Source organism: Daphnia magna, linkage group LG2 (assembly GCF_020631705.1).
Source record: "Daphnia magna isolate NIES linkage group LG2, ASM2063170v1.1, whole genome shotgun sequence".
NCBI classification, from domain to species: Eukaryota; Metazoa; Arthropoda; class Branchiopoda; order Diplostraca; family Daphniidae; genus Daphnia; species Daphnia magna.
The window spans coordinates 5,867,015-5,892,372 of record NC_059183.1 but is presented as its reverse complement, the minus strand read 5'-3'; the positions used below and the strand labels follow the sequence as shown (position 1 = coordinate 5,892,372).

Below are 25,358 nucleotides of genomic sequence, written 5' to 3'. Positions count from 1 at the left end.
TTTTAACTTTCTAAGATCTTCAGAGCCAAGAAAGAAAAACATCTACCATTAAAAATAATAATAATAATAATAATATTCGACGGTAATCTCGTCTGGAGCCTTTCGGTATTATGAGACCCCTTGTGAAAAAGAACAAAACGAGGGGGAAATCCTTTAGCGCATAGCTTTTAGGATGCTCTACGTAATAATAACTCAGGCTGGCCTTGTCAGAAGGAACCGTTACTTGGGATGGAAACATGTCTTCGGTTTATTCGGGTTGCTGAGAAGTTTTGTGATCGTATATTGCTGCTTTTCTTCGGGACATCGAAGCAGATCAAGTTGATACAAGTCCTTAAAAAAAATCCCCCCATTTTAGTACGTCAAATACGATGTTTTACGCCTTCGGGTGGAGAGGCATTCGTGATTGAAAGGGGGGAGGAACATATTGTTTCTCTTCGTATATTGTTGTTAATACCTTTTGATAGAGCTTATGGTTCGTTTTGATTATGACTTTTCATGGACGACTCGTTCAGTACGTTGCATCCCCTAAATGTTATAGATACCGGATAATACAGTAGAATCGCAATAATTATTCTACTACCATCGTAAAAAAAAAAATGTAATAAAAGACTGGAGACGGAAGAGACGCTAACGGTGGTGTGTGACATTCATTTGACATCAATATCTCCATCGACAAATAGAAACAGTAAAAATATTAAATGATGATCCAAGAGTATACACACAGCACACGGTACACGGAGGAAACGCAGCACGGCAAAACACTCGGCGAAAAGCAGAAACAAATTTCAGAGAACTCAAATCAAACTGAAAAATGTTGTTTTTATTATAATGTCACCCGATTGTGCAATTTTTGAACCTATGAGAAAAAGAGGGTTCTCTCTGGGTTTGATGTGAGCCCAGTTCACCGCACATGATTAAGTCGTCCCAGCGTCATCCTTTGAAATCTGCGCGCCAACGTTAGCGAAATTGCTAAAGAAAAATCAAATCGGTATGGAACGCCCTGCCGGCAGAAACCCGCTCAGCCATAGCGGATCTTATGACAGGTGTCAACCGATATGCCATCAACCTTATTGGATTTTGGCTTTTAATTAAATTGAATGAGACGCGGTTGGACGTTGGGTCGCTTGGGTGTGGTGATCATTCTTTTCATTCTTCGTTTGGCATTTACATTTCTTTGATTTTCGTTCGTCGTAGGAGGTCCATCTTCCTCGCTTTTCCTCATTATTTGGGTTCTCTTTCTTACGGATATTCTTCTTCCATTTTCTGAAAGGCCTTGTAACTGATGGTAGCTTTCTCCGCCATGGCGAGACACTGAAATAACATCAAATGTGGAAAATAAATTCCATAGAGTCGTTTATGTCACTACGGGCACAGCCAAAAGCCTGGTCAATCGTCATAAATTAAATTGTTCGTTGTAATGAAATTGTAATCCCCTTCCATCCCCAAAAGGTTAAAAAAAAAAAAAAGAAATCATAAATTAACGTTCTCAAAGACTTTTTGTGCATTCCGACTGACGTTTCAGGCCGAGGTTTTAGGTAATCGAAATAAATTCTGTTTGGACAATCGGTTTTTATACCTGGCGTTCTTCTTTTGTGGGTGGATTGCGCAAGTAGTACAATAGCGGAGCGTACATGAAGTTGATGATGGCAATGCCGAAAAGCATCCAGCCGAATCCAACGGTCTGAACAAGAGTTCCACTCAGAGCAGGGCCTGTAATGTTTCAGCATAGCAAATTGTGACACATTGCTACCATTGTTAGTTAAATGCTTTCTTAACCCACCGATAGCAAAGCCAAGACAGAAGGCCACGTCTCCGATAGCGTAGACGGAACCGTAGACGGCTGCGTGACGGATGTCGACTATAGAAAAAACGATTTAATTTAATTATCTGCAATTTAAAAAAAAAACCAAAAAAAAGCGTGAAGACATTGCTAATACCTAGGTATCCCAATTGAGGCATCATGGATGAGTCAACCATACCAATAGCGAAACCGAGGCCGGCATTCGGCAAAACGAGATCTCCGATGTCAGTCGCGAACGGAATCTATTGCAAGTTAAAATAATGAGTTATGCAAAAGACTGACAACACAAATAGATATTCACCAGCATGAGGCATATTCCTATGACCACCAAACCGACCAAAGCCGCAAGCCATCTGATTTAATCAGCCCGTATGGTAATATTCAAAAAAATAAGCTATAAACATTTGAACTGTTTGATTGACAATAACGATTTTACCTGCCCATTTTGTGGCCGAGGGGTCCGAACAGATTAGTTCCTATCAGGTAAGCGATCGATGCTGGTAGAAAAGCCACACCTAGTTGCTGTGAAATGGCGATCGTCAGAATAGTTTGAAAAGAGGTTGCAAGACCCAAAATACTGACCCATTTTTCTGCGCACATAGTGTCCATCATCCAGATCGGTAGCGATGGCTCTAGCATGGCGATGCCCATGTTAGCGAATGTGATGGCTCCTAAAATGAATGATGATTGATTTTGTTTTATTTCAGATGGATGTGGAATAGTATAAAGGAGAATGGTCGCTAACCGGATGCGATGAGGATGTAGGGATCCATCAGCAGTTCCTTGACGGACGGTGGTTCGTCCTCTTGCTGGGCGATTGCCGGTTGAAGGACAAGCAATTGTAACACTAACAACAGTGACATTTAATTTATCTATTGGTATTTAAGAGCTAATCGATTTGATGAAATAGACTTACATCCATCGCCGAGCGCTAAACAGGCCAAGATAAGAAACGGGGCCGTTTTGCCAACGAACTGGTACATAATGCCACCAAAAGGAGGCCCTTAAATCATTGAAATGCGTAAGTCTAATCACCAGTTTTCACCTGTTATTTTTTTTAAACTACACACCGATTAAGACGCCAAGAGCTAGTCCTCCAAGTGCAATGCCCATCGCGTTGCCACGTTCCTCGTCGTTTGGGTAACAAGCAGCCAACATACCCATTCCTACGGTAGCAGGTATAAAGCATTCATGATAACGATCAGCTCAATCGAATGAATTTTTTCCATTTTTAAGACTTACCAGAAACACTGGAACAAGAAGATCCAACGCCTTGAAGCGCTCGAGCAATGAATAGGACCGTGTAATTTCTCCCGAATGCGAATACTGTCAGAAATAATTTTATGAAAAGTTAATTTTTTAATGCGTGTTGTTTTGCTTGAGAATTTTAGATCAAGTGAACGTACTGATTGTTGATACGAACATGATGACAAAGCCGGCAAACATAGGGATGCTGTAGCCAATCCTGATAATGTTACGAGAAACAAATTTTACTAAGAAAGAATCTAAATTAAATAAGACTATTGCATATCATTAACGGTTTTTAAAATTATACAATTTAATTTGTATCGTGATTGATAATTCAAGTAAAAATTTGATTTAGTAGATACACGATTTTAGGAGGCAAGAGCAAAATTCATTTCCAACTAAAGTTCATGTGTGATGTGTTGCATAAATCAAAAGGGTCTCTGTTGGCGGACACTGATACATTTTCTATGGTATTAATCATGCCAAGCGTCAAATCATTCAGGGATTTTCACCTGATACATGTGACAATAATCACTCGCGGCCTATAAGGACGATGATGAAACAACGTGAGGACATAACGAAGGGCAATGGACTCTGTGCCCCACACAGTTGCATCTACATTCATGAGTCTATACCTCCTAACAAAGAAACTGTTTGACCTTTTCAGACTCTGTGGGGATAACAAAACGAATTGTGGGACCATAAGGAGTAGGAAAGAGATTTTCTTCACAGTAATTAAAATTTTTTTAAAAGAGGGAAAACTTTTTCTTTCTATTGATTATAGTCTATACTCTACTGTTATTCACTGACGTCCTTATCGATACATGCGGTATCTAGGCGAGTCAGTCAACTGCTGGCTGGAGCGATACAGCAAGATAGTTTAGAAAGAATGAGCAAATGTCGAGGTCATCGTGCCCAGCGTCGTGGGAAAATGTCTCTTAAGGATACGCAGGAGGAATCGATTGTAGTCGATATGAAATGTCGCAAGAAAGGAAACCCACAGAAACGGCCGTATGTTTATTTATACGAATGTTGTTATCCACTTTCCGTCATCTCTTGTCTCTTACACTGAGGCACGGTGGCGAGCGATGGAGGTAGCAGAAAGAGTACATGGCTGGGTGGTAAGGATAAGTTGTTCATTATCAGTTGCTGGACATCCAAATGAGAATCAGCCGTAGGGTTAGCTCTCGTGGGATACTCTTTTACACGCACACATGTTGCACGATAGTTTTGTACACACTCCATCCCAAACAACCCGTCTCCTTTTTCCTGCCAGTTTATGGACCCATTCTTCACGAAACGCAAAGCCCTTATCGGCTACCGGCTATCGAGGACACCATGAATATGAATGCAGAATATCATTATAATGCGAGACTATAGGGGGTGATTGTTTTTCAAATGGTGGCCGGCAGCCATGGCGACATTGAGTAATTGCTTGAGTGGGATGAAAATGTGCTCACCTATTGGTCAGCGGACCGACGAACGGATTCGTTAGCAGCTGGATGAAAGCTTTCGATGCGAACATGATTCCAACTTCGACATTCTCCTGGATGAGCTCGTTGTGCTTGGCCATGTATTTGTACTCGAAGTCACGATCACCTGCATGTGAAATTGTCCATTATCTACGCTACCCAAAACAACAATTAAACATCACGTTCACTTGATTTTGAAGTTGCAAACATTTAAATATTTCTATATAAGCAAACAGATTTAATGGGATGCATTTTTATTTATGGTATATACTCACGTTTAGCTTTATCAGGGAGGCAGCGAGAAGTGACATTTGTTCCAGGATCTTCGTAGGCTCCGTTCTCAAACAAGCCGGGCACCGTGCTTGTGGTGTAGATTGAAAAAGGTTCTGTTACCTCGGTGACTACGGACACGTTGTTGACGGGATCGTGACGATGGCGGATGGCGTACAAAAATTCTGGGATGATGGGAACTAAATGGAAAGGAATATATATCACAATCTAAAACGCTGAGTTTTGTTGACAACAGCAAATGAAATTGAAATGAATGCAAAGAAAATATTCGATGACGAATGCCATTAAACTATAGACATTCTTATGGACTAAAACAAATATGCAGAAACTCGGCACTACTAAAAATGACAATATGTCCCCCCTTGGCTTCTGAAATTGGGATGTTTTCAAGATGAATAAGGAGCGCTTGTTGACTCTCGGCTATGATATATGCTACGCAAATGATGCAGAGTGCTAATGGGCCTGAAATTTGCATTTGAAGGCAGCCACTTCCCTGCTTTCAGTTGAGCTATACAATATAGGCCTATCGATCCATCATCTCTACAATGGCATCTCATTTCAGCACACGACTTCTCTGAAAGGTAAGTTTCATCTGAAAAATTATTCGATGGCAAAACAAATCGACTGCAACCAATGTAATGTTTTTAGGTCTACTGCAATTATCCACTGTCCATTCGAATTCTCATATTTCAATTCCGTTTTTGTCCTGCCAAATCCTTGATTGGTAGCTCTTGAAGTTCTTACCTACAGTGGTAAGTAGCATGTTATCCAACAGGAGGGCGATGGCAACGATGATGAGCACCAAGCGGCGCGAACGGCGGCATTGTTCCAGGAATTCCATCGATTCCTCACTGAGGAGCCCCATGTTGGACGTTAGCGGCCTCCGTGAAGATGCTGGTCTGCTTAAACACACAAAAGCCGAGAAGAGAAAAAGAAAAAAAATTATGATTGGACAAGGCCAAAGCTCAACGTGCCTTGTTGTCAGATACAAGATCCGTTGTTAGTTTTAAAATTAGGTTAGTTAGATGTCTGCGTTATCTGTCGTTGTCGATCGAAGTGTATTGCTGTCGGAATTGTATGATGCCTTCCTATATTTATTTCACCATCAGCATTTAGCAGATCGTGATTGCTGTCGAACGTGTTCAACAGATTCTTACGCCCTTCTTCGTTCACTTATAGAGTGTAAGAAAGAGCCCAATCAAAAGAGGAATAAGAAAAAAAAAGGAGGCGAAAAGTAACACGAAGGAAAAGAGGATTACAAACTGCTAGAGACTATATCTATGTTATTTGTAGGTATATGTGACTATATCTATCCGTACGCCAGAACATCCATTGCCATCCTCCCGCTCTTTCGTGTACAGAATTTCGTTTTGATTGACTTCGTCCTCTTGTGAGCACGCTTGCCGACTGATATAATGTTATCCAAGCAGCCACGACTGTTGGCTTTGCTCAGCACCCATTCAGATATGATAACAGACTTGGCATAAAGAAACCCAATCAATGTTTCATCACGTCCAAGCACGTAGTGGTCCCCCTTTTGGAATCTAATGTAGTGCAAGACTGTTGTTGCTCTACTTGGAGCATGTGCACGAAATGGAAAGGGCTGCATGTATCAATAGCGGTAGCAACGACTCTGTTTTTACAGAGTGAGGGCAAAATGGGAGCACTGAATGGGTGGGGGAGACTGTGAAATTTGAAACAATGACTCGTCAGCCTTCAGGAAGAATCGGAAGATGAAGAAATGATGGACGTCCTCATAGCCAACTTGAAGAGAAAAGATCAAATGATGATGAACAAAAAAAAATCACACGCAAAAAGAAAGACTTCAATTATTAGAATCTTTTTTTTTTGGGGGGACTCTACTGCTATACATTTTTCATTTCTCCAGAGAGTAACATACTGTTCCTGGAGCTTCAACCATCCAAATTATTTTTCCAAGTTTTAATGAAGTCTATGGCTGTCTAATGCCCCGACGTGACTGATTGGAATTGATTGTCATGGACGTCTGCCAGAGCAACAACTTAAGGCCATGGCTGGGAATTTTTCTTTTCGGGACAGACCAGCATCTTTTGGTAAACCCATTTTCCTTCCTGTCTTTCCTGTTCCCATGCCCGTCTATTAGCACATTCTTCGTAGGCCTTCCGTCAGCAATTTCATTAACAAGAGAAGGGAAGATAAGAGCGGATGAGTAAATGATTTTTATCAATAAAGAATGGAGGACGGATGGAAATTTTTGATTGAGCTGGGACAGGCTAAAGGTGAATGGTGGCCTGCTTAATGTGTATTATAAAGACAGGTTGTTAATTGGCAATCTAAAGCTGAAGTATAGAGTCATTGCACTGCCATCAAATTCGCTTACGGCATTAGGTTTTGTTTAACCTTTTCCACGGATTGCCTTTTTAAACGTGCGTTGCATTACATTTACCTCGTCCACTATATCTTACGTAAACAACGAATATTCTCAGGCAAAATGGAATCTACGCATGCAGGAAATTCTTTGAATGTGAAATGAAATTCCTGCAGTAATATTAGATAAAGTTATACAGGCCAATCCATCTTTACATATACTGACTGAATGGCGGAGAGTAACGCACTGTTTCTACCGAACTATTTTTACACTATTTTCTACGAGTTTTGAAGAACGTGAAACGACCACTTCGTGCTCGAAGGTACACGACAAAACGCGAAATTAGAGAACGTACAGTTTGTCAGCTGATTCGTAGTCAACAATCATGTTAAGCGGTTGCATTCAGGACGCGTAAAAAGGAGAAGAATAGAAACAATCAATTTCAATAGCAACCGGATCATGCTCAACTGATTACATGCAACGAATGCCTTCTTTTTCTAATTCTCTTTTCTTTCATTTTTTTCCCCCCCTTTTTCTGGGCTTCGTTGGGTCATGCGTAATGCATCTGATTGTCGGAATTATGGATCATGATGGCTTCGATTAATGTTGTCAAAAGGCAACATGTTGGGGATGTACGTACACATTGCTATTACAATCAGATGTTGCTTTTACCTTGATTTTTGTTTTCAGGATAGGCGCACCTGTCAAGTCATTGCTGGACCTACTGGAATTATCCGTTAAAAAAAAAGAAATCTGTGTTAGCTTGATTTTGCATAAAACATATTTTTCGCGTGTCAACCACCGTATAACTAAGTACGAAAGAGAAATCAGTTATATAATAGAAATGTAGTTGTATTACCTTTCGATGTTGACTGACTAGATTTAGCCCACAATTAGGATAGGCAGATGTAGATCCTTGCCGGCAAGAATGGATGTGTGAAACGAAACAGATTGTCCAGCAATCGTCTGCCGAGCTCAACTGATGACTACGCCCGTCCAAGGAGTCACCACTGGATAGAATGTCGAGGAGGGAGCAAGACGAGCTAGATTGCTATAAAGCTATGGCAAGAAAGGGCGGGAAGAGAAAGACTCTTCTAAGCTATTGACTATGCGCTGACGACTGATGCGGATGCAGGAACCTACTGCGATGGTATAAGCCGCCGAAACCCGGCACGAGTATAGCAGATATAGGCGCATCCCTTTAGCGTTTGTAAAATGTTCACACATGAGCATTAACTGCATACGGGCACTATGTTGCACACCCTATTGATTCCCGTTTATGGCGAAATTATTTTCGTTATATCGACTTGTTGTAGAATTTCAATCTTCGCTCTTGGCTTTGTGTAGATAGCTGTTTTGCTAAATTGATTGAGGGAAATCGGAACGATGGAATGCAGCACTCGTTGAAATGCAACGGCTTAGCGATTCGTTGATTTCGGTAAAAATAGATATTAATGTCACCCCAAACTGGAAAGCTTATGATTTGGCCTATTGCGTGTTCATAATTGAACAGTCAAACAACGGGAATCATATCATTCCGATATTGGTGATTGCGAATTGCTTCGAAGCAGTGGAGCTAAGGAAATACATATACGGAAATGATTGTGAGGCCGCAAAAATGTCGACTTCTCTTTGATGTGCCATCGACTCAGCCTACGGTGGCCTTATTCCCTGCATATCTACAGTTTACAACACTTGAACTCTTTGGCTTCTCATCGCTCATCGTTTCGCCTTTATTTTTCCCTCCTAGTCTTCCATCTTCTTTCTTCTTATTATTTGGACCCGGGTTTTCGTTGTCACTGGCGAACACGGAATGGCAATTAAAGAGTCAACCGTCAAGCCGTAATCCACAAAAGCCGCTCGTACATTGCGCGTACGTTGAAGACAGCGGCCGCACTACCCACACAGCCGCACGCCACACCAACATCGTCATCATGGTCCTGACTTCTGACGTCCTCGTTTTTTTTTTCTTTCTCCTTCCGATACCTCAATTCGCTTAGATTCTCAAGTCAGATGATAAAGAAAGCGATCTCTTTTTTCCTCCCCCCCTGTCATCTTGTTATGATATTTTCCCCTTTGACTCGTCACGCACGATCGTGCCTCTTGCCCTGACTTCTTAAAAATCAATTCTTAAAAACCATATCCATTGTCTATTCAACAGCATCAGATTCACCAACGCATCAGCGCAAACTCTTTCAGTTTTGCGATGCGCGATCGATACATTTCTGGATGACATTTAGGAAAATCAATCAAAAAATCGTTCTCCGTGCTCTTCAACAGGTATTGGTAGCTTCTTAAACTTGGGATCCATATACATGCCGGTATGACAGACGAAAGTCCAGCGCTTATCCAACGTTCACTCTTAATGGGGAAAAAAAATGAAATATGAAGAAGTCGGACAGCAGTCGTGCGCATAATGTATATGAAAGAATGGCTTCCGATCGCCCTTGTCATGTAACTCGGAAGCGTGGGACTTTCAATCTGTGTTTGCAAACAAAAATTGGGGTTCTAGGAGAAAGGCCTTCTTCTGTGTATGTCTTTCCGCTCTGTCACGCATTTAAAAGAAATAGAATCGATGGTGAGTAGTAAAATGGGAATCCCTCTGTTGATGGATAGTGTCATGTACAGTTGATCTCTCATCACAAGTGACATAGGGGGCAGTTGGGAAGAGGACAACAGAACAGGATCAATTGAAAACGATGAGGTGACGTAAAGTGTTGATGGGCTCATTAAAGAAATACTAGAAATTAGCTATATGCAAAAAAGTTTTTAAGCCGTATCGACTACTACTCCTAGTTATATGAAAAAGCGATTTAAAATGGCTATTTGCCCTACTTCTTGCGCAATCAATAAAAGTTGAGTCGTGTAATTCAAACTGGCCAGAGAGCTGACAGAGATAATGTTATTCTTCTATAAGAAGCTTTTAAGGGTTTTCACTCGGCGACAGCTGCTTGTCTGCTTCTGTTATCACAGATATTCTACCTATCGATATAGGCCCAGCAGACCCAGATTGAATTTTATATAGGTTTTCAGATCTTATTGTTTCTGTTTTGGGTTTTTCCCTTTTCTTCGCAGCTGTGAATGGTATTCTCATACACAATTTATCACGCCTAACGCCAAGAAATTATTAAAAATCAGCCATCAGGCAAAGTGGAAATTTAAAAAAAAATAAAACAAAATCCATTCCTGTGCTCAACTTTGGGCACAGCAGTTCCAACAAATTCGCGTGGCAAGCATCGTAGTCCTTACGGTTTGAAACGTCATTGACAAAAAGAATCCTTTCGTCTTTATAACAGCATTATCGGAGATTGTATTGGATTGATTATTTTGAATAAGAAAAATGACGGATAGACGAAGCACAGATATGGATGGAAACCTGAACGAAGGAAGGACATCATCAAGCATTCGTTAAGTGCTGTGCGCTATCAATGATGTGCTGTCCAAGTCAGCTGTGCTTTTCCCATCAGGCAGCGAACATATTGTAAAGCCCGCTAGGAAAATTAAATCTAATGATTGTAATGCAACTAAATTTGCGAAGGTAAAATACCCCCCCAAAAAAACGTTGCGTATAGGGCGGGTTTCCAAACGTTAAATTCGCTTTCAGGAGAAATACAATTAGTTTGTCGTGCGGGCATGAAGAAACCAGCCGCGGAAGAATCGACGTCATGCCAGAGCTCTTAAGTGCATTGACGTTGAACGTTTTACATCTTCAATGTGATCATACCACCGCCAGTGAAGGTTTCTTATGGCTATACCGCATAGCTTGTATTGTCAATATTTCTTGTATCAACCCCAACACGAGCACTTAGCGTAAGCGGAAAAAGGGGGGACGTATTGAAAAATCATGGATTCATGAGGCAGACGCGGTGAAGGGGCCATTTAATCGACTTGATCCATGGCGATGGACAGCCATCCGGTTCATTTCTTACAAAGTGGACCAAAATAGGAGAGGGGCCGCCAACGGACGTCACTGGACAAACGATCAAGACTTCCGAGATCATGAATAAAACAGGCGTGCACGAGAAAAGTTCACTATTCATTGACCGTAAGATCATAGGTGCCAGTTGTTTTCGTTTAGAACCCCAAAGACCGCAGACGTTTTCCTGTATATTAAGTTGAAAGGATGCTATAGTCTCTTAGACTAAAGGGAAGATAAAGCCAATGTAAAACATAAAACGAAAGGCCATATTCTATTGAAAAGTGCAGTTTAACGCATTCCTATATAGTCGATAAGGCTTGCCTTGTACCCTGTTGCGTCGCGATTCTCCGGCATTTGTTCCTTTCAAAGGTAATTGGCTTATTGGAAAATGCCATGCTCGGAGTAAAGATCCATAATACTCCATTCTATTATTTCCTTTATTGGTAGGTCGACCGTCTTTTCTTTTTTTTTTTTTGTATTTATAGAAATTCCCGGTTGCCTTTTTCCTTTGACTCTTGTTGGATGCTCGTCTTTCTGACATCGATCATCGGAATGAACTCGGTGATCAGCGACTTCCTTCCTTTACAGCCCACATTGAATACCATTCCAGTTTTAAGTACAAAATTCTTCCCTATTTCTCTATGCAGTTCTTCTTCGTTCTACCACTCTTTCAGCGAGGAAGATTGCTTTTTTATGTGAAAACTCGTTTTTTGCGAGTGCCATAAGTATATTTCAGCTTTATGTCGGGTACTCGGCCACAGAGCGTGGTAACGAGATTTTCAATGGGATGATTAAATCATTAACGCCTCGAATCTTAATTATTCTCTTTACGGATAACGTTTCGTCCCAGCGATAAGTGTTATTAGAGATGAGTAGCTACGTATAGATGCTGACGATTAAGATTGTGCAACCCACGTCGACAGATGCGTTCAAGTCTTATTCGGTTTTCAGTTGGAGAGATGTACGGCGAGATTGAACTACACTTCATTTTCAATTGTTCTGCTTTATCGTTGTAGTGAATTAAAGGACCATAAAAAGTAGATGTATTAAAGAGGCTTAGACGATGGTTATTGTACGAGGCCTTTCAGGATATCTGCCCTAGTGGCGCAATTCATTCCTCCGGTCGGAGTCAATCACTTCCGGACGGATACTAATAGGGCAGAGCTATTTGATTTTTCTTTTAAATAGTGATTCGGTGTACAATACATTTCCTGTCTTGTCTTCTTGCCCTATTATATCAAGCGTGTAAACTCGTAAAGTATACCGAAACTAGAATCGATATAGTATACCGACCACTCGCAAAAACTCTCAAAGATATAAATCATCCGCGAAACCGATGGACGTAGAACACTTGGCCCTACGGCAGAACATTGTCGGATGGGCAATTTTTCACGTAGGATTGTTCAGTGAATACATAATTTACGCGAGAAAAAAAGAAAAGGAAAATGTGTTGACGAATACGAGGACTAAATCCCTTATTTCCATTTTTTCTTCTCGAGGAGCTTTTGACTCTCGTTTCAGCTTTTCGTCGCGTTGATCCGCTGTATTGGAAACTAATCTTTTGCACCTACTTTGCCTAGTACCTTGAGTACCATGGGAACATTTTTATTCCACATAATGTCTGACTATTTATTCACAAGTAAAATATGTGTTCGTCTTCCTGTTCTCTCCATGATTCATGAGCTTCTAGATTTTTGGAGCGCAACGTTGTTGCGATTCCTTCGCGGCGAAAAAGGTTTGGGGGCTTATTTTGTTTTCTTTGATTTATTTCGGCCTGTTAATATTGCAATTTCGTCTTTCATATGAATGATGGAGGCTTGCTTTAAGGCTGTGGCAGTGGATCTGGAGCGTCTAGGCGAAGCGGCAGTGCTCTACTGCGCTCTGGCGAGTGTCTCTTTTCGTTATTGATTTTCCACAGGAGAGGGCGAGTGGTGTTTGAGAGCGCTAATTCGACGGACGGAAACGAGCAAGCGACTCGCGAAGAAGTAGGAAGAACACGGCGGCTATCCCGCATGCTGAAAAGAGCTCCATTATCCGAACCAACGAGTCATTGTCATCAACAGATGAGACACGAATGGCAGGCTCTTGATACGTCTCAAATCCGCAGGAAATAAAGAATCCCAACATACTTTCAAAAATAGAATCATAAAATGCCGAGATCTATACATATTAACTTGTTAAGTTCATGCTGTTATTTTGCTTGTGAAAAGGAGTGACGTTAGAGTTTGCTTGCCATCGGTTTTTGTGCGATCCTTAGTAAAAGAAAGGAACGGCCGCGCTGTGCGACAGCTTGATGCAACTGTATTGCGTTTCGTAAATTAGCTTGAGCTCTGCATCTCGCCAAGGGTAGCCGACCCTTGCCTGTTGTCACGTTCTTCATGGAAAGATTGGGGCCCTGACTGCTGTACAACAACCTAGCAGGGACGATCCACCTCAGCTTTGCGAGCCCGCATCGTACAGTCATTGTCAAAATGAAAGTCGTGCGATCTCGACTAAGTGAGAGACACTTGGACTTTAAGGAGCAGCAGCATGTCACACATGTGCACCAAAGAAAGGATTTAACGAAATGAAGATAGAAGAAAAAAAAAACCATGAGGGCAATGAGAGAGCGCTAAATCGTTCTCCGCCTTAATGGGTTGTGATATCTGCGACTCGTCGCGGCGCGCCTCAATTGTGATAGAACCACTGAAACCCTGTACAGACCCGTATATTAGTCTGACGGCTTTCTCTTCGGGTCTAATGAATGTCATTTTGCTGTTTATTTATCGCCTTCGTTAGTCCCAGACATCCCCCCCCCCCCCACGTTCTTTATCTTCTTATTCCAGTGAACAATACACCTCATTATTCGATACGCATCATTCATTGTATACGTTTTAAAGATCGAGGAGTTCTAATCTGATTTTCTGAATGGACAAACGGCTCGCGATGCATACATGAACAATTGTACGTAACTGTCGTCGTCTGGATATGGTTTATCTAGACGAGGGAACCTGACGAACTTGGCTGATTACATAATTGATGAGATTAGAGTCTGCTTTTTGGACAATTTGTTTCTGATCTTTAAAAAATAGAAGGACACTATCTATATATTTTTTGTTTCTTTAATCCCATATTCCATACACATTTGCATTGCTTTATTGTTGGTATTCTTTCTAACCAGCAGGAACAATCTTCGAAGCTTTTTATTTTTTGCCGATTTTCTCGGTGAGTTCCGGCACGGCAGCAAACAAATCAGCCACCAGACCGATATCAGCGACTTCGGAGAACACGAATTAAAACCAGATTTGAATAGTTAAAAAAAAAAAAAAAACGAAATAACTTATTGATCAGTACCTTGGAAAATGGGGGCTTCGGCATCTTTGTTGATGGCGACGATGGTTTTCGAGTCTTTCATGCCAGCCAAATGTTGAATGGCGCCAGAAATTCCAACGGCAATGTAAAGTTCTGGAGCAAGGATCTTGCCCGTTTGGCCAACCTGCAACATTCATATTCAGGACTAAATTAATCTCGGCTAGGAAAGATGGGCTCAGCTGTTATACCTGAAGATCGTTTGATACAAAACCTGCATCAACAGCAGCACGCGAAGCACCAACTGCAGCACCCATTTTGTCAGCAAGGTTGTAAAGAAGTTGAAAATTTTCACCTGATTTGCGTAGTGGTTAAATTTGTTGTATCTTCAAGGTAGAATACAATGTCTAAGGCTAACCTGATTTCAAACCTCGGCCACCACTCACGACGACCTTAGCAGACGAGAGCTCAGGCCGATCAGACTTTGTCAGCTCTTGTCCAACAAATTCCGAGATGGTAGAAGCATCGACAGCCTGTGTAGATGCTTCCGATGGAGCGACTGAGTCCCCTATGGCAGCGGCGGGAAAACTTGTTGGTCTAATAGTGATAACTTTGATATTGTCATTGGATTTCAGAGTTAAGACAGCATTTCCTGTGTAAAAAATATGATTGATGATTGTGATGTGACATTCCATAAAGATAAAATCAATAGCCCACCAGCATAAATTGTTCTAACAAATGTGTCAGAGCTGTGGATTACGGTTACATCAGAAATGGGTGAGACATCCAACAATGCAGCTACCCTTGGAAGTAATGTCTTTCCAAAAGCAGAAGCCCCAGCAAGAATGTGAGTGAAACCAAACTGCTTTTGAGTAGCTACAATCAATGGAGCCAATGGTTCAGGTAAGAGTCCATGAAGATTTGCATTTTCAGCAACAAGGATTTTAGATATCCCAGTAGCCTTGGACAATTGTTCTACTACCTAAAATCAATAGAATAGTAATGGATTATATAATATTCCATAATATTGCACTGTGATTCATTGCATAATTTAAATCACTTACCGATCCACATTTGGCTCCAGCCACAAGGCAAGATACAGTCCCACCAACTTTTTGAGCTGCAGTTATGGCACTCAGAGTGACAGGATTAAGTTTACCATTGTTATGTTCGGCTAATACAAGTGTACTTTGAAAACGATGAGCCAAAATAAAAACCTATAAGTGTATTTGAATGGCATGATTAAACAGAAGAACAGGTACAGTACAAAAGCTGTAGAAGGTGCTGCCATGTTAACTAGCTAAACTTACATTCCTTCCTTGAAAATTGCGTAGATGTGAAATTGAAAACATTTTCAATATAATGTCACTAAACAAAACTCCAAATTTGTATCAGAGCCGTCACCCTATTACACAACGAATTTCGATTGAGTGAATCTGAATCTAATTGAAGCTAGCAGACAGCAAAACGCAAGAAGTCTGGGGAAATGAAGGATTGCGTTGCTCATTTGTTTTTCACTGGAAAATTGCAGCTGTCGTCTGCTGTTTTCGGGCTTTGAAAATATTTGTTGGCGTCTGGTGAATGGTTCCGACTTGATGTGTCTCAAAGAAAATATTTCTAAATATATTTTTTGCACCTACTTAATCTGCATAGCAAGAAGTTTGCGCAGTACTCCTGTGTAACTGAATATATAACGGATTTATTCATTATAGAACGAATGTATGGAAACTATTCAATGGCATCCTCCTAAAAATTAACAAGCAAGGAATGTTAAGGATTTCTGCATTAAACGAAGAACTTTCGGAGGAAAGTTCTGGAGTTGATGAGCCTCTGGTACCAACGAAAGAAGTAGAAGTAAGTAAAATCTAGCACTACACTATCTGGTGCTAAACTTACATGGAGAAAACCATAAGCGTTAAAGCTCCAATTGTGTTATTAAATCTGTATGTTTATTATTTTCCTAGGAGGCTGAATCTCTGAATTTGTATAAAGAAGCACTAGATCTCAGGCAGAAAAATGAACTGGATGCTGCTCTCAAGCTTTTCCATCAAACACTGGCTTTGTCTTGCATTGAAAATGTAATTTCATTTTCAAATAATTTCTGTTTGGAATTTTTTTATCAATTGTACAAAACGTTAGGCTTCCTTGGATGAAAAGGAAGATGAAGGCAATAGAGATCTAGCTACACTGTCATCATGTCTTCAAATTAAATATGCTTGTTTAAAAAACATTGGAGCCTTGTGTGCTTCAAAGGGGAATTTTGATGAAGCCCTTGAAGCATATCTTGAGGTAAAAACCATATTGCATCTAAAATAAAGAATAGTGAATCAAAATTAAAAACTAAAATTAAGACTAACTAAACATTAAAATTTGTACTCAAAGGCTGTAGAAGTGGATCCACTTGATGTTACAGTATGGCACAATATTGGAAAAATTTCAGTGACTTTAAAAAATTTTCAGCTTGCACGACATGCCTTCCTACAGGTATTAAATCGAAAAATTTTATCAAAACGCTATTTCTAAATGTTCCACGCCTCATAGGGGTTGGCGTGCAGTCCCAACCATTGGCCATGCCTTGATGGAATTATCAGCGTTCTTTTTGGTTTAGGTGATGATATTTCTTGCCTTCATTACATCAATATAGCTCTAGGGAAAGACGCCTTCTACACCAGGGGACTTATACTCAGGGATTCTATTTTTCAAGTCTCGCCATCATTAAGAGAGGATGTTGAACGAATGTTCAAGGAAAAGTGGTATAACAATTTCTTTCACTTCTGAAATAGTTGACGTCTTAAACGTTTACGACACATTGACATCGATTTTCTTCAGGGTCCACTTGTTCGAAACTTGCCCCTATAGTGAAGAAGAAAAGAAGGAATTTATGGATGAAGCTGAAAGGCTTCGTCAAGATGTTGGCGGACTTTATACCGAAGTGGTTTTACCTGGAACCCCATTGGCGAAAAAAATTGATTCGTTAACATGGATAGCTGTTGGAGAGAGCTTGCTTGCTACTTACAAAACCATGTCAGATAACAACAAACCACTGGTAAAGAGAACTTTGGTCCCTAAGTCAACTTGGGTTTGATGTTTAACCTTGTTAACCATTTTCATTAAAAGTTAATGAGCTGCCCTATAGAACTTGAACTGCCAAAAGAAAAGGAAGAAATCGGCAAAATTTCTGTTAATCCAGCCTCATTGTCAAGCAGCGTTGAAATGATGGAGTGCAGTGATATTCAAGCAGATACTGTAGCCGAAAAAAACGCCTCTCATGTTGATGATGCACCTCATTCTAAAGAGCTTCCAAGGCAAAATTCCATTTTGGAAGAGGTCGCCAAATCTGATGTCGATGGTCCATCGGATCCACCTTTAAAAGGGGAGCCAGTAACCAAGCCAGAGAGCAGGAAAAGAAAGCGATCAGTGGAGAATGGAGTATCAGTATCCGAAAAAGAGATTCAGAGGAGATCTACCCGTTCACGCGCCTATGCTCAGCAAGTAGAAGAAGATATATACAGTCTTCGAGCTGAGCTGAGAAGTTTCTTACCCACCTGTTTACTGTAAGTCTGGTAGAACCACATGCATCTTCAGTATTGGAACTGATTTCCCTTCTTTTTTGTTGTTGTTGTTTAAAGTTTGGATGAAAACTTTGATATGTCAAAGGAAGCAAAAACTGATCACACAGGAATTCCAACCCTCAAATGTTGTGATAATTTACCTGATGCAATTCCACTTTCCGAAGAACAAAAAACCGTATCAGCATTTATTCATGAGGCTCAGGAATCCAAAATGAGAATAGTGGAAATGCTCGAACGATTTTGCACGTGTGTTACACAACTAGAAGGTTTCTTGTGGCCGAAGGAGCTTAGTAACGTATTTAAAGATGCATATCAAATTGTTAGGTAACTCCTTATATCTTATTATTCTTTAGTATTATTATCAACTTATATTTAAGAATAATAACAAATATTTTATCTAAGAAATGGCCTACCGGTCTCCGACGTATTCCATCAAGAAAATAAACCGCACGATGAATTAAGTGATTTTGAAGTACTGATCTACGCTGAAATTTTGGTTTCGTGTCAGAAAAATGATCCGAATATGCCAATTCCGTCCTGGTTTATCGAGGATTTGATGTATTTGTTTCAGTGTGCCGATCCAATAGATACCCAACCAAAACATTCAAAAAAATTTCAAGCTAGGGTTTTCTGGCTTCATTGTAATTGGCATTTTCAGAATGGCAATGTTGAAGTCGCCTTAAACTATTTACAGATGGTAATTTCCCTACGCATTTCAGTTATAGTTTATTTTATTACATTTCCCTGGTTCATAGGTGAACAACTGCTTTAAGCCACAAATCCGTGGAGTCTCTCAGCCGCACACTTTGTCATCCGTTGTTACTCATTCGGTTGATAAACCTATCATTCTGAGTGTTTCTGATTGCAATGAAATGGGAGAAGTTCTTTTTAGAACCTTACAACTTAAAGATGTCGTTAAACTATACGAAAACAAGAAGTTTAAACAGCTTGTAAATATTTTGAAGGCAACCTTTATCACTTCAGAATCAGAATTCTGGTAAGCCTAATAGTTGACTTGTTGATTTTATAGGTTGTTTTATTCATTTCAATGTAAAGTATTGTTCCTTTTGGCTCGATTAGCAACCACAAGTACCGAGTTCCGGTTGATAGACCCACTCAGATTAATATGTTGCTGGAAGGGCTATCTGCGCTGGAGGATTTCGACGATTATCTGGTTTGGAGCGAAAAGTCTTTGGATGAATCAACGTCGCAATACCTAGAAGCTTACAACCGGAAGAATGTTGAAGAAGGGGCTACGGCCGATCAGCCTGTGGGAGTTATGGCTGCATCAGACTGGTCTAAAGTTATTGAGAAAATTTCAACAGAAATTGAAGAAATCTTGCGATTTAAGCGGACATCTTTAGGTGTTCTTAGTCGTCGGGCGTTAGTTCGCTTTGCAGAAAATTTAGTCCTCATTTGTTCTCATCAGCTTGAAGCTCCAGACGCATCTTGTAAAATGCCATTGAGCTCTCCAATATTTTGGGTTCTTTTACATCGAGTCATTGAGTTTGAGGAACAACGTATTGCCTTAGTGAAGAAAGAGGAAAGAGCCGCTCAAAACGTCCAGAATGCTATGCAAAATGAATCGGAAGAAGAGGTTGATGAAGCCTTACCATGCTCAATCCTTTTCCTTCTATCGGCACATGATCTTCTTGGAAAGCACTCGTGGTGTATGCTTGAAGGTGGCGTTTTTGCCCTTTATCTTCTTGAGGTGAAATAATTTCTATCCGTTAAAAAATTATACATTTTACATTTCGAATTTATTGGACTATTATAGGTATTGATGAAGAAACGTCGGGTAACGCAAGACTATGAAGATCGAGAAGAGTTAGGAAGGGCCATTGAACAAGCCTCTTTCTGCGCGCTTGGCTATCCGACAAACAAAAAATCAAAAACTAGATCTTTGGCAGATCATTCGGTTACACCAGTTTCCTTAACATGGAACCGGGTATTGCTGCTGGCAGAATTTTTCCTTCCAGTCCGCCAAGATCTCCCGGAATTTGACACAGTTAAACCCACTTCAAACGCTGAACAAGAGATGTTGCTCCAAAAAGTCTCTAGTCTAATACCTCCTGAGCTGGATCCTCGAAATAGACTGGAAGATATTCAAAGTTTTATACAAGTAATGGAATTCTTAAATGTTATAAAACGTGCTTGTATTTAAAAAAACAATTACCTGTCATAGGGGCAACGGCCGGACATACCAAAGTATTTAAACCATAGCGGTGTGCCTCAAGAAGTAGAAAATGTATTTTACCTACTTGGAGATTATTACTTCAAAAACAAAGACTGGACAAAAGCCATTGAAAATTACATTCTTGATTTGGCTTTGGTACCTGATCGTTTCGATTCATGGGCAGCTGTCGCGCTTGCAATCGCAAGTAGATTAGAAACCAAATTAAATTCATGCGAACGACTGAAGAATCTAGCAACATTTCTCGATCGAGCTGAAGCAGCGCTACGTTGCTTTCGGTAATGTTCATACACTCCTATTCGTCAGCTCACTTCACTAAAACTTTTACTCTATACAGGCGTGCTCTCGTCCTACGCCCGTTGCAAACTACGTTGTGGATAGAGCAAGGTTCTACTGCCTACATGCTGCATTCTTTCTGTTCCCAATTGCTCCGCAACGAAACAGATTCTCTCAGTATAGAGATGTTTGAGCGTCTTGAAAAAGAGAAAGACCGCATGCTCGATATTGCACATGACTGTTTCGTTGCTGCTGACAAAGCATCCTTGTATGGTATCAAAAAGGGAAATGGAGACGATCAAGACGAACGATGGCTTCATCACTATATGCTCGGCAAAGTTGCTGAAAAACGATCGAAACCATTTAGCGAACTTATCGAACATTATCAGTATGCCGCTAAGTTATTAGAAGAATCGTCAGCTTCCTATCCTCGACGTATTCCGTACAACACGCCCCCGCAACTCAGCGTAGAAGCCCTGGAAATCCATTACCGCATTCACAGCCATTGTTTAAAGACTCTGATGAGTTTTGAAGGAAGACCTCAAGATATAGCTGCCTACTTTGGAATTTCTAAGCAATTACAAATGGCCTCCAGTGGAGCATTCGCCCACGGTGGTCGAAGAGTCTCAGTTGAGCAAAAAGAAGAGATTCTAGAAAAAGAAACGAAAAAACGGAAAGCATCGAAGCATGAAGAAGAGAAGCCGACCAAGAAAACTAATGTCGACCCAGGTATTGTCTCTCGCAGCTAGGAATGACGTTCTCATTAAAGTAAATTGCTTTAACTCTATTATTCATTATTAAAGAAATCGTTATTTACTTGTAGATCCAGAAGTTAAGCTAGAAGGTCGAGCGGCTACAATTTACGACGTTTCTATTATTCTCAACGAAATCCTTGATCAAGCTATTCGAATTGCCAAACCTAAAAGGTAAACCAGTTTGATGTCATGCACGATTCCTAATCTGTTTTTTAGAATAACGGAATATCCTAATAGCCGCAAGTATCTCCTATTAATAACTCCTTATATATTCCATAGTGATGCTGTGAAAAACGATGTGTTTTTGGAACCGCCAGCCCAATCCGAGAGAGAAAAAGACACGTTATGCATACCAATAGCTTCTGGAACGTGCGGAGATGTAGAAATGGATATCGAGCCATCCAAGCCAATCAGTGAATTGCCTCCACAATCTCAAACTAATGAAAGTTCGTCTTCCTCTTCTAGCGATGATTCTAGCGATTCTGATTCGGATAGTGACTCAAGTTCGTCATCTGATTCATCCGATGGGAAAAAAGACGAAAAAGAAATTGAAAATCAGCGCGTGGTATTTTTTCTTTTTCTTTTGTTGCAAGCCGAAATGTTAATTCTTCTCCTCGTAATGCACAGGCCAACCTACATGGAGATGAACCTGTCCCAGACTTACAAGCAATGGTTGATATGTGTCTGGCAGCCATTAAAGAATGTGTTGGACGATTTCCGCATTTCTACAAAGGTCTTTACAGACTTGCCCACTATTACTACCATTCCAAAGTGAATCGCAACATCGATGCATGTCGTGAATTACTTTTTGGTCGTCCAATCTCGGCTTCGATAGCTCAGCTCCAACAGCAACAAGGAGTCGCACAAGCCAGACATCTCCCAACAGGAGTTGCAGGGTTGTTCACAGAATGGAGGTGTGTATATTCTATCGTAAGGACCACATAATCTCGATAACAATAGTGATTGTTTCTTCCTTATTTTTACAGGTCCAACAATTTCTTTCATGGAATTTGGCGTATTCCAATCAACGAAATTGATCGTCCTGGATGCTTTGCTTCTCACATGGGACGCAGTGCAGCCTTACTGTTAGATGTTTTACGTGAAACTCGCGATCATCGATTGTTAATGGAACTTGCGTTAGCCCTTCAACCTGAACCGGAGCCAGACAAGAAATATTTATTCGATTCGGAACGGGAACAGCATGCCAGCCTTGCTCTGAGTTTGATGGGGCAGGTTTTACGTAGTCGTTTACAGGAAGTCAGAGATTCCGCAAACGTCATACTTTCCGGAAGTGATGACCCGAAGCACCCTTCGCCACAGCAGGTTGTTTCATTTTTCCATGTGTTTTCTTTTGTAGTAGCACATTTCTTAATTGCATTTGTTCTTTGTAGGGGTCGCCAAGTTCTTCGAAGAAGCTATCACTGTTGATGGACACGTTTCGCGCCTATGATCGCATCGAACGCAACCTTCCTGGTCAAGAGGTTATTTTCGGAGCTTTACTGATTGAAGGTTTCAAAATCTATCGAGGTGCCCGAGATCAGAATGAGAGTGACACCAATATGATGGAGCAAGCCTTGGCTTTCTGCCGGAATAAACAGGCGCAGTCAAGAGCTAGAGTGGGTGGAGTTCGAGGAGGCATGGCATCGTCTCTGGGTGTTGTATCATCTCGAGGAAAGCGAGCGTACACAACAAACCGAAGAGGTAGACCTCCTGGTGTAAGCAGGCCCACCGTAAAAGATCTTATCAATACAAGTACCCTACCCGTCCAGACTGCGCCTAGCTCATCATCGGGGCAAAGTAATGCAAACGTCATGCAAGAGGCTATGAAACTATTGCAATCAGCAGGAGGTTCCATCAATAACTTGCCTCAACATCTAAAAAATATCCCTGGCATTTCAAATTTACTGGCTTTGTTTTCGAATCCAACTGGAGATAAAGCATCCGCCGAGACTCCTGCCCCGGCTGCTCCCCCTCCACGACCGGTGCCGAAAAAAGAATCTTCTACTCCAAAACCTGTACCGCCAGCCGTCCCTGCTGCTGTCGCAAGTGCCTCTCAACCAGTACCGCAAACGTCTAGCATGTATAATCCGCTTTTACATTCATTAGCATCAGTGGGCGGGCCTTCATCTACACCAGCAAGTTTAGCTGGACTTGGAATGATGGATCCAGCGCTTTTATCCATGTTCTCTAATCCCTATCTGAATCCAATGAGTATGTTTGGCATCGGAGGGCCTATGGGAGCTGCGGATGCATCGTCGATGTCAAAAATGCAGCAAGACTATCAACAACAGTTGGCCAACTGGATGCAGGCCTCTCTAGCGCAATCATATGTTTTGTCTAATATGACCTCTCCGTATTTTGCAAGCCAGAGGGGGCGTGGCCGTGGAAACCGCAAATCTTCGTCCAGTCGACATTCTTCGAAAACGTATTCCGGTTCAACGGAAAGTAAGACCAATTTAAGTGGCACGGGTGAGGCTTCGGGCTCTGGTATGGCCAATACCACTCGAACCTCCACGCCCGATTCAAGTTCTCGAAACAAACCTTTGGATTTCATGAGACGGAGTGATTCAACGGAAGGAAGCAAATCCATCGGAAAAAGTACGGAAAACCGGACGAGTTCCGCCGCAAAATTCCCCAATGATTTCAAGCTTCCACCGCCGCTGTTTGATAGCTCAATGATGAGACAGCCAAATCAGCAGGATCCTAACATGCAGCACAAATCTGTACACTCAGCTGAAGCCCACAAAAAGAAACCACATTCATCATCTCATAGCAGTGGAAGGCCGCATAAAAAGGCAATAACAACTCCGACAATAGATGTTAGCAAGCTGATCGCTGGGTTTTCTCCAGCATTTGATATGGGACGTATGGGAAAAATGGAAACAAAAACAAAAGATAGTTCATCGTCCAGTCGTGGCAAAACCCCCAAAGTTAGTTCAGATTTGCACCCCCCACCTTATCCATCGAAGCCTTCGTACAGCAAGCCAATGGGGCATAAGGAGGCAACAGCTCCTCCTCCATTTCCAAACATCAGTTTAGGTCGCGATATTACCGTAACGGCAACGTCAGCGTCTTCGAAGCCCATAGTCTCTCAACCGAATTTTCTTGGTTCCTCTTCGTCAACTGGTAGAGTGAAACAGTCGCACTTTTCGCAACCTTCTCCTCATAGTTATGCTGGAGTTGCATCTACTTCTCAACAGATCGCGCACGCGTCGAGCATTGGAAGATCAGATCCGCATAATATCGCATTTTCCGTTCTTCAAAATCTTCCCTCGTCGATGTCTCTGTTGGTGAAACCGAACAGCGCGAGCCATACGAAGCACACGAGTAAAACGCAAACGGGGCCAATTGATTTAGTCGTTAACAAATCGAATCAACAATCGACTAATCCGATTGCTCCTTTGCCCAAACTTACACCAGCTCCTAAATTTCAAGGGAACAAGAAAGGAATTCCGTCACAAGCACCTCCCCTTTCGTTAAAAGCTGTATCGTCAGCGTCACCAATCCCTCCGTTTCTATCCAATGTTTCGTCTTCACAGTCAACTTCCCAGATTGGCGTTCCACGCAATTTGTCCAACCAGAAACCGTTAGAAAAAACGATTAAAGCACCTGAAAAGGATTCAGGTGACGATTCAGACGTGGTAGTCCTTGATTAATTGTATACTTATGATGTGCCCACACTTTTTGTAACAAGCCTTTCCTAATACAGTTTACGTTAAATAAAAGTTATGTTGATATTACATCGTTCAAGTTGGTAGTTGAAAATGAGTATGATTTATTTATTGCTGCATAATATCTTATATCATCCTGATCTGTTTGGTCGTGTTGTAGACATATGGGACGGGTGTGTATCGATTGTATTGGAGACACAAAGATAGGTACTTAATAAGTCCAAATATGATAAAGGAAAAAACAAACATGCGGGGCAATAAACCATGTACACCCAATAACCGCCTGAAATGGGGCATTTTCCGTAATATTACTTAATTATTGAATTTAGTTCGGTTAATGGTTCCTTCCCATTACAACTTACATAGATTCACTAAACTCTACAACGTTCATAGGAACACCAAATAATAATAAATACCGAAAAAAAAACGTTAAATAAATATTTTAAGAACTAAGCCTGGTTACTATAACGTGGTAGCATAAAACAAACAGGAATCGGTTTGTTGGAGTCGCGAAGATTCGAACC

General features: G+C 41.1%; 3 protein-coding genes across 3 annotated transcripts; 1 reads left to right on the top strand and 2 right to left on the bottom strand.

Moving 5' to 3' along the window:
- Window positions 1-628: 628 nt before the first annotated feature.
- LOC116915394 (synaptic vesicular amine transporter) lies at window positions 629-8,272 on the bottom strand. Its single transcript, XM_032920511.2, has 17 exons — window positions 8,019-8,272; window positions 7,832-7,883; window positions 5,557-5,711; window positions 4,797-4,991; window positions 4,510-4,648; window positions 3,208-3,266; window positions 3,044-3,127; window positions 2,872-2,967; window positions 2,718-2,804; window positions 2,547-2,648; window positions 2,384-2,472; window positions 2,238-2,323; window positions 2,103-2,154; window positions 1,938-2,043; window positions 1,781-1,858; window positions 1,577-1,710; window positions 629-1,311 (listed from the first exon to the last, which is right to left on the bottom strand). The coding sequence occupies exons 3-17, from the start codon at window positions 5,675-5,677 to the stop codon at window positions 1,240-1,242; spliced, it is 1,500 nt and encodes a 499-aa protein (XP_032776402.2). The 5' UTR covers window positions 5,678-5,711; window positions 7,832-7,883; window positions 8,019-8,272; the 3' UTR covers window positions 629-1,239.
- Window positions 8,273-14,146: 5,874 nt separating this feature from the next.
- Window positions 14,147-15,845, bottom strand: LOC116915429 (electron transfer flavoprotein subunit alpha, mitochondrial). The gene is made up of 7 exons (XM_032920566.2): window positions 15,677-15,845; window positions 15,431-15,583; window positions 15,084-15,348; window positions 14,785-15,018; window positions 14,618-14,721; window positions 14,412-14,553; window positions 14,147-14,334 (listed from the first exon to the last, which is right to left on the bottom strand). Exons 1-7 carry the CDS (start codon window positions 15,716-15,718, stop codon window positions 14,261-14,263), a joined length of 1,014 nt encoding a protein of 337 aa, XP_032776457.2. The 5' UTR covers window positions 15,719-15,845; the 3' UTR covers window positions 14,147-14,260.
- A 56-nt stretch (window positions 15,846-15,901) lies between these two features.
- On the top strand, window positions 15,902-24,928 carry LOC116915332 (calcineurin-binding protein cabin-1). Its single transcript, XM_045170164.1, has 19 exons — window positions 15,902-16,220; window positions 16,331-16,444; window positions 16,506-16,655; window positions 16,749-16,850; window positions 16,908-17,119; window positions 17,196-17,412; window positions 17,484-17,920; window positions 17,996-18,262; window positions 18,341-18,635; window positions 18,694-18,935; window positions 19,019-19,649; window positions 19,716-20,060; window positions 20,124-20,410; window positions 20,470-21,137; window positions 21,232-21,334; window positions 21,443-21,728; window positions 21,791-22,077; window positions 22,150-22,486; window positions 22,555-24,928. Exons 1-19 carry the CDS (start codon window positions 16,134-16,136, stop codon window positions 24,817-24,819), a joined length of 7,332 nt encoding a protein of 2,443 aa, XP_045026099.1. The 5' UTR covers window positions 15,902-16,133; the 3' UTR covers window positions 24,820-24,928.
- Window positions 24,929-25,358: the final 430 nt, after the last annotated feature.

Coding starts and splice junctions, on each gene's coding strand:
- LOC116915332 (XM_045170164.1), top strand. CDS start 16,134: ATGTTAAGGATTTCTGCATTAAACGAAGAACTTTCGGAGGAAAGTTCT. Junction 17,120..17,195: donor CGAATGTTCAAGGAAAAGTG/GTATAACAATTT, acceptor GATTTTCTTCAG/GGTCCACTTGTTCGAAACTT. Junction 20,411..20,469: donor GCAGCGCTACGTTGCTTTCG/GTAATGTTCATA, acceptor TACTCTATACAG/GCGTGCTCTCGTCCTACGCC.
- LOC116915394 (XM_032920511.2), bottom strand. CDS start 5,677: ATGGGGCTCCTCAGTGAGGAATCGATGGAATTCCTGGAACAATGCCGC. Junction 2,649..2,717: donor TTTAGCGCTCGGCGATGGAT/GTAAGTCTATTT, acceptor CACTGTTGTTAG/TGTTACAATTGCTTGTCCTT. Junction 2,473..2,546: donor CTACATCCTCATCGCATCCG/GTTAGCGACCAT, acceptor CATTCATTTTAG/GAGCCATCACATTCGCTAAC.
- LOC116915429 (XM_032920566.2), bottom strand. CDS start 15,718: ATGTTTTCAATTTCACATCTACGCAATTTTCAAGGAAGGAAT. Junction 15,349..15,430: donor CTGGAGCCAAATGTGGATCG/GTAAGTGATTTA, acceptor TATTGATTTTAG/GTAGTAGAACAATTGTCCAA. Junction 15,019..15,083: donor TGTTAGAACAATTTATGCTG/GTGGGCTATTGA, acceptor TTTTTTACACAG/GAAATGCTGTCTTAACTCTG.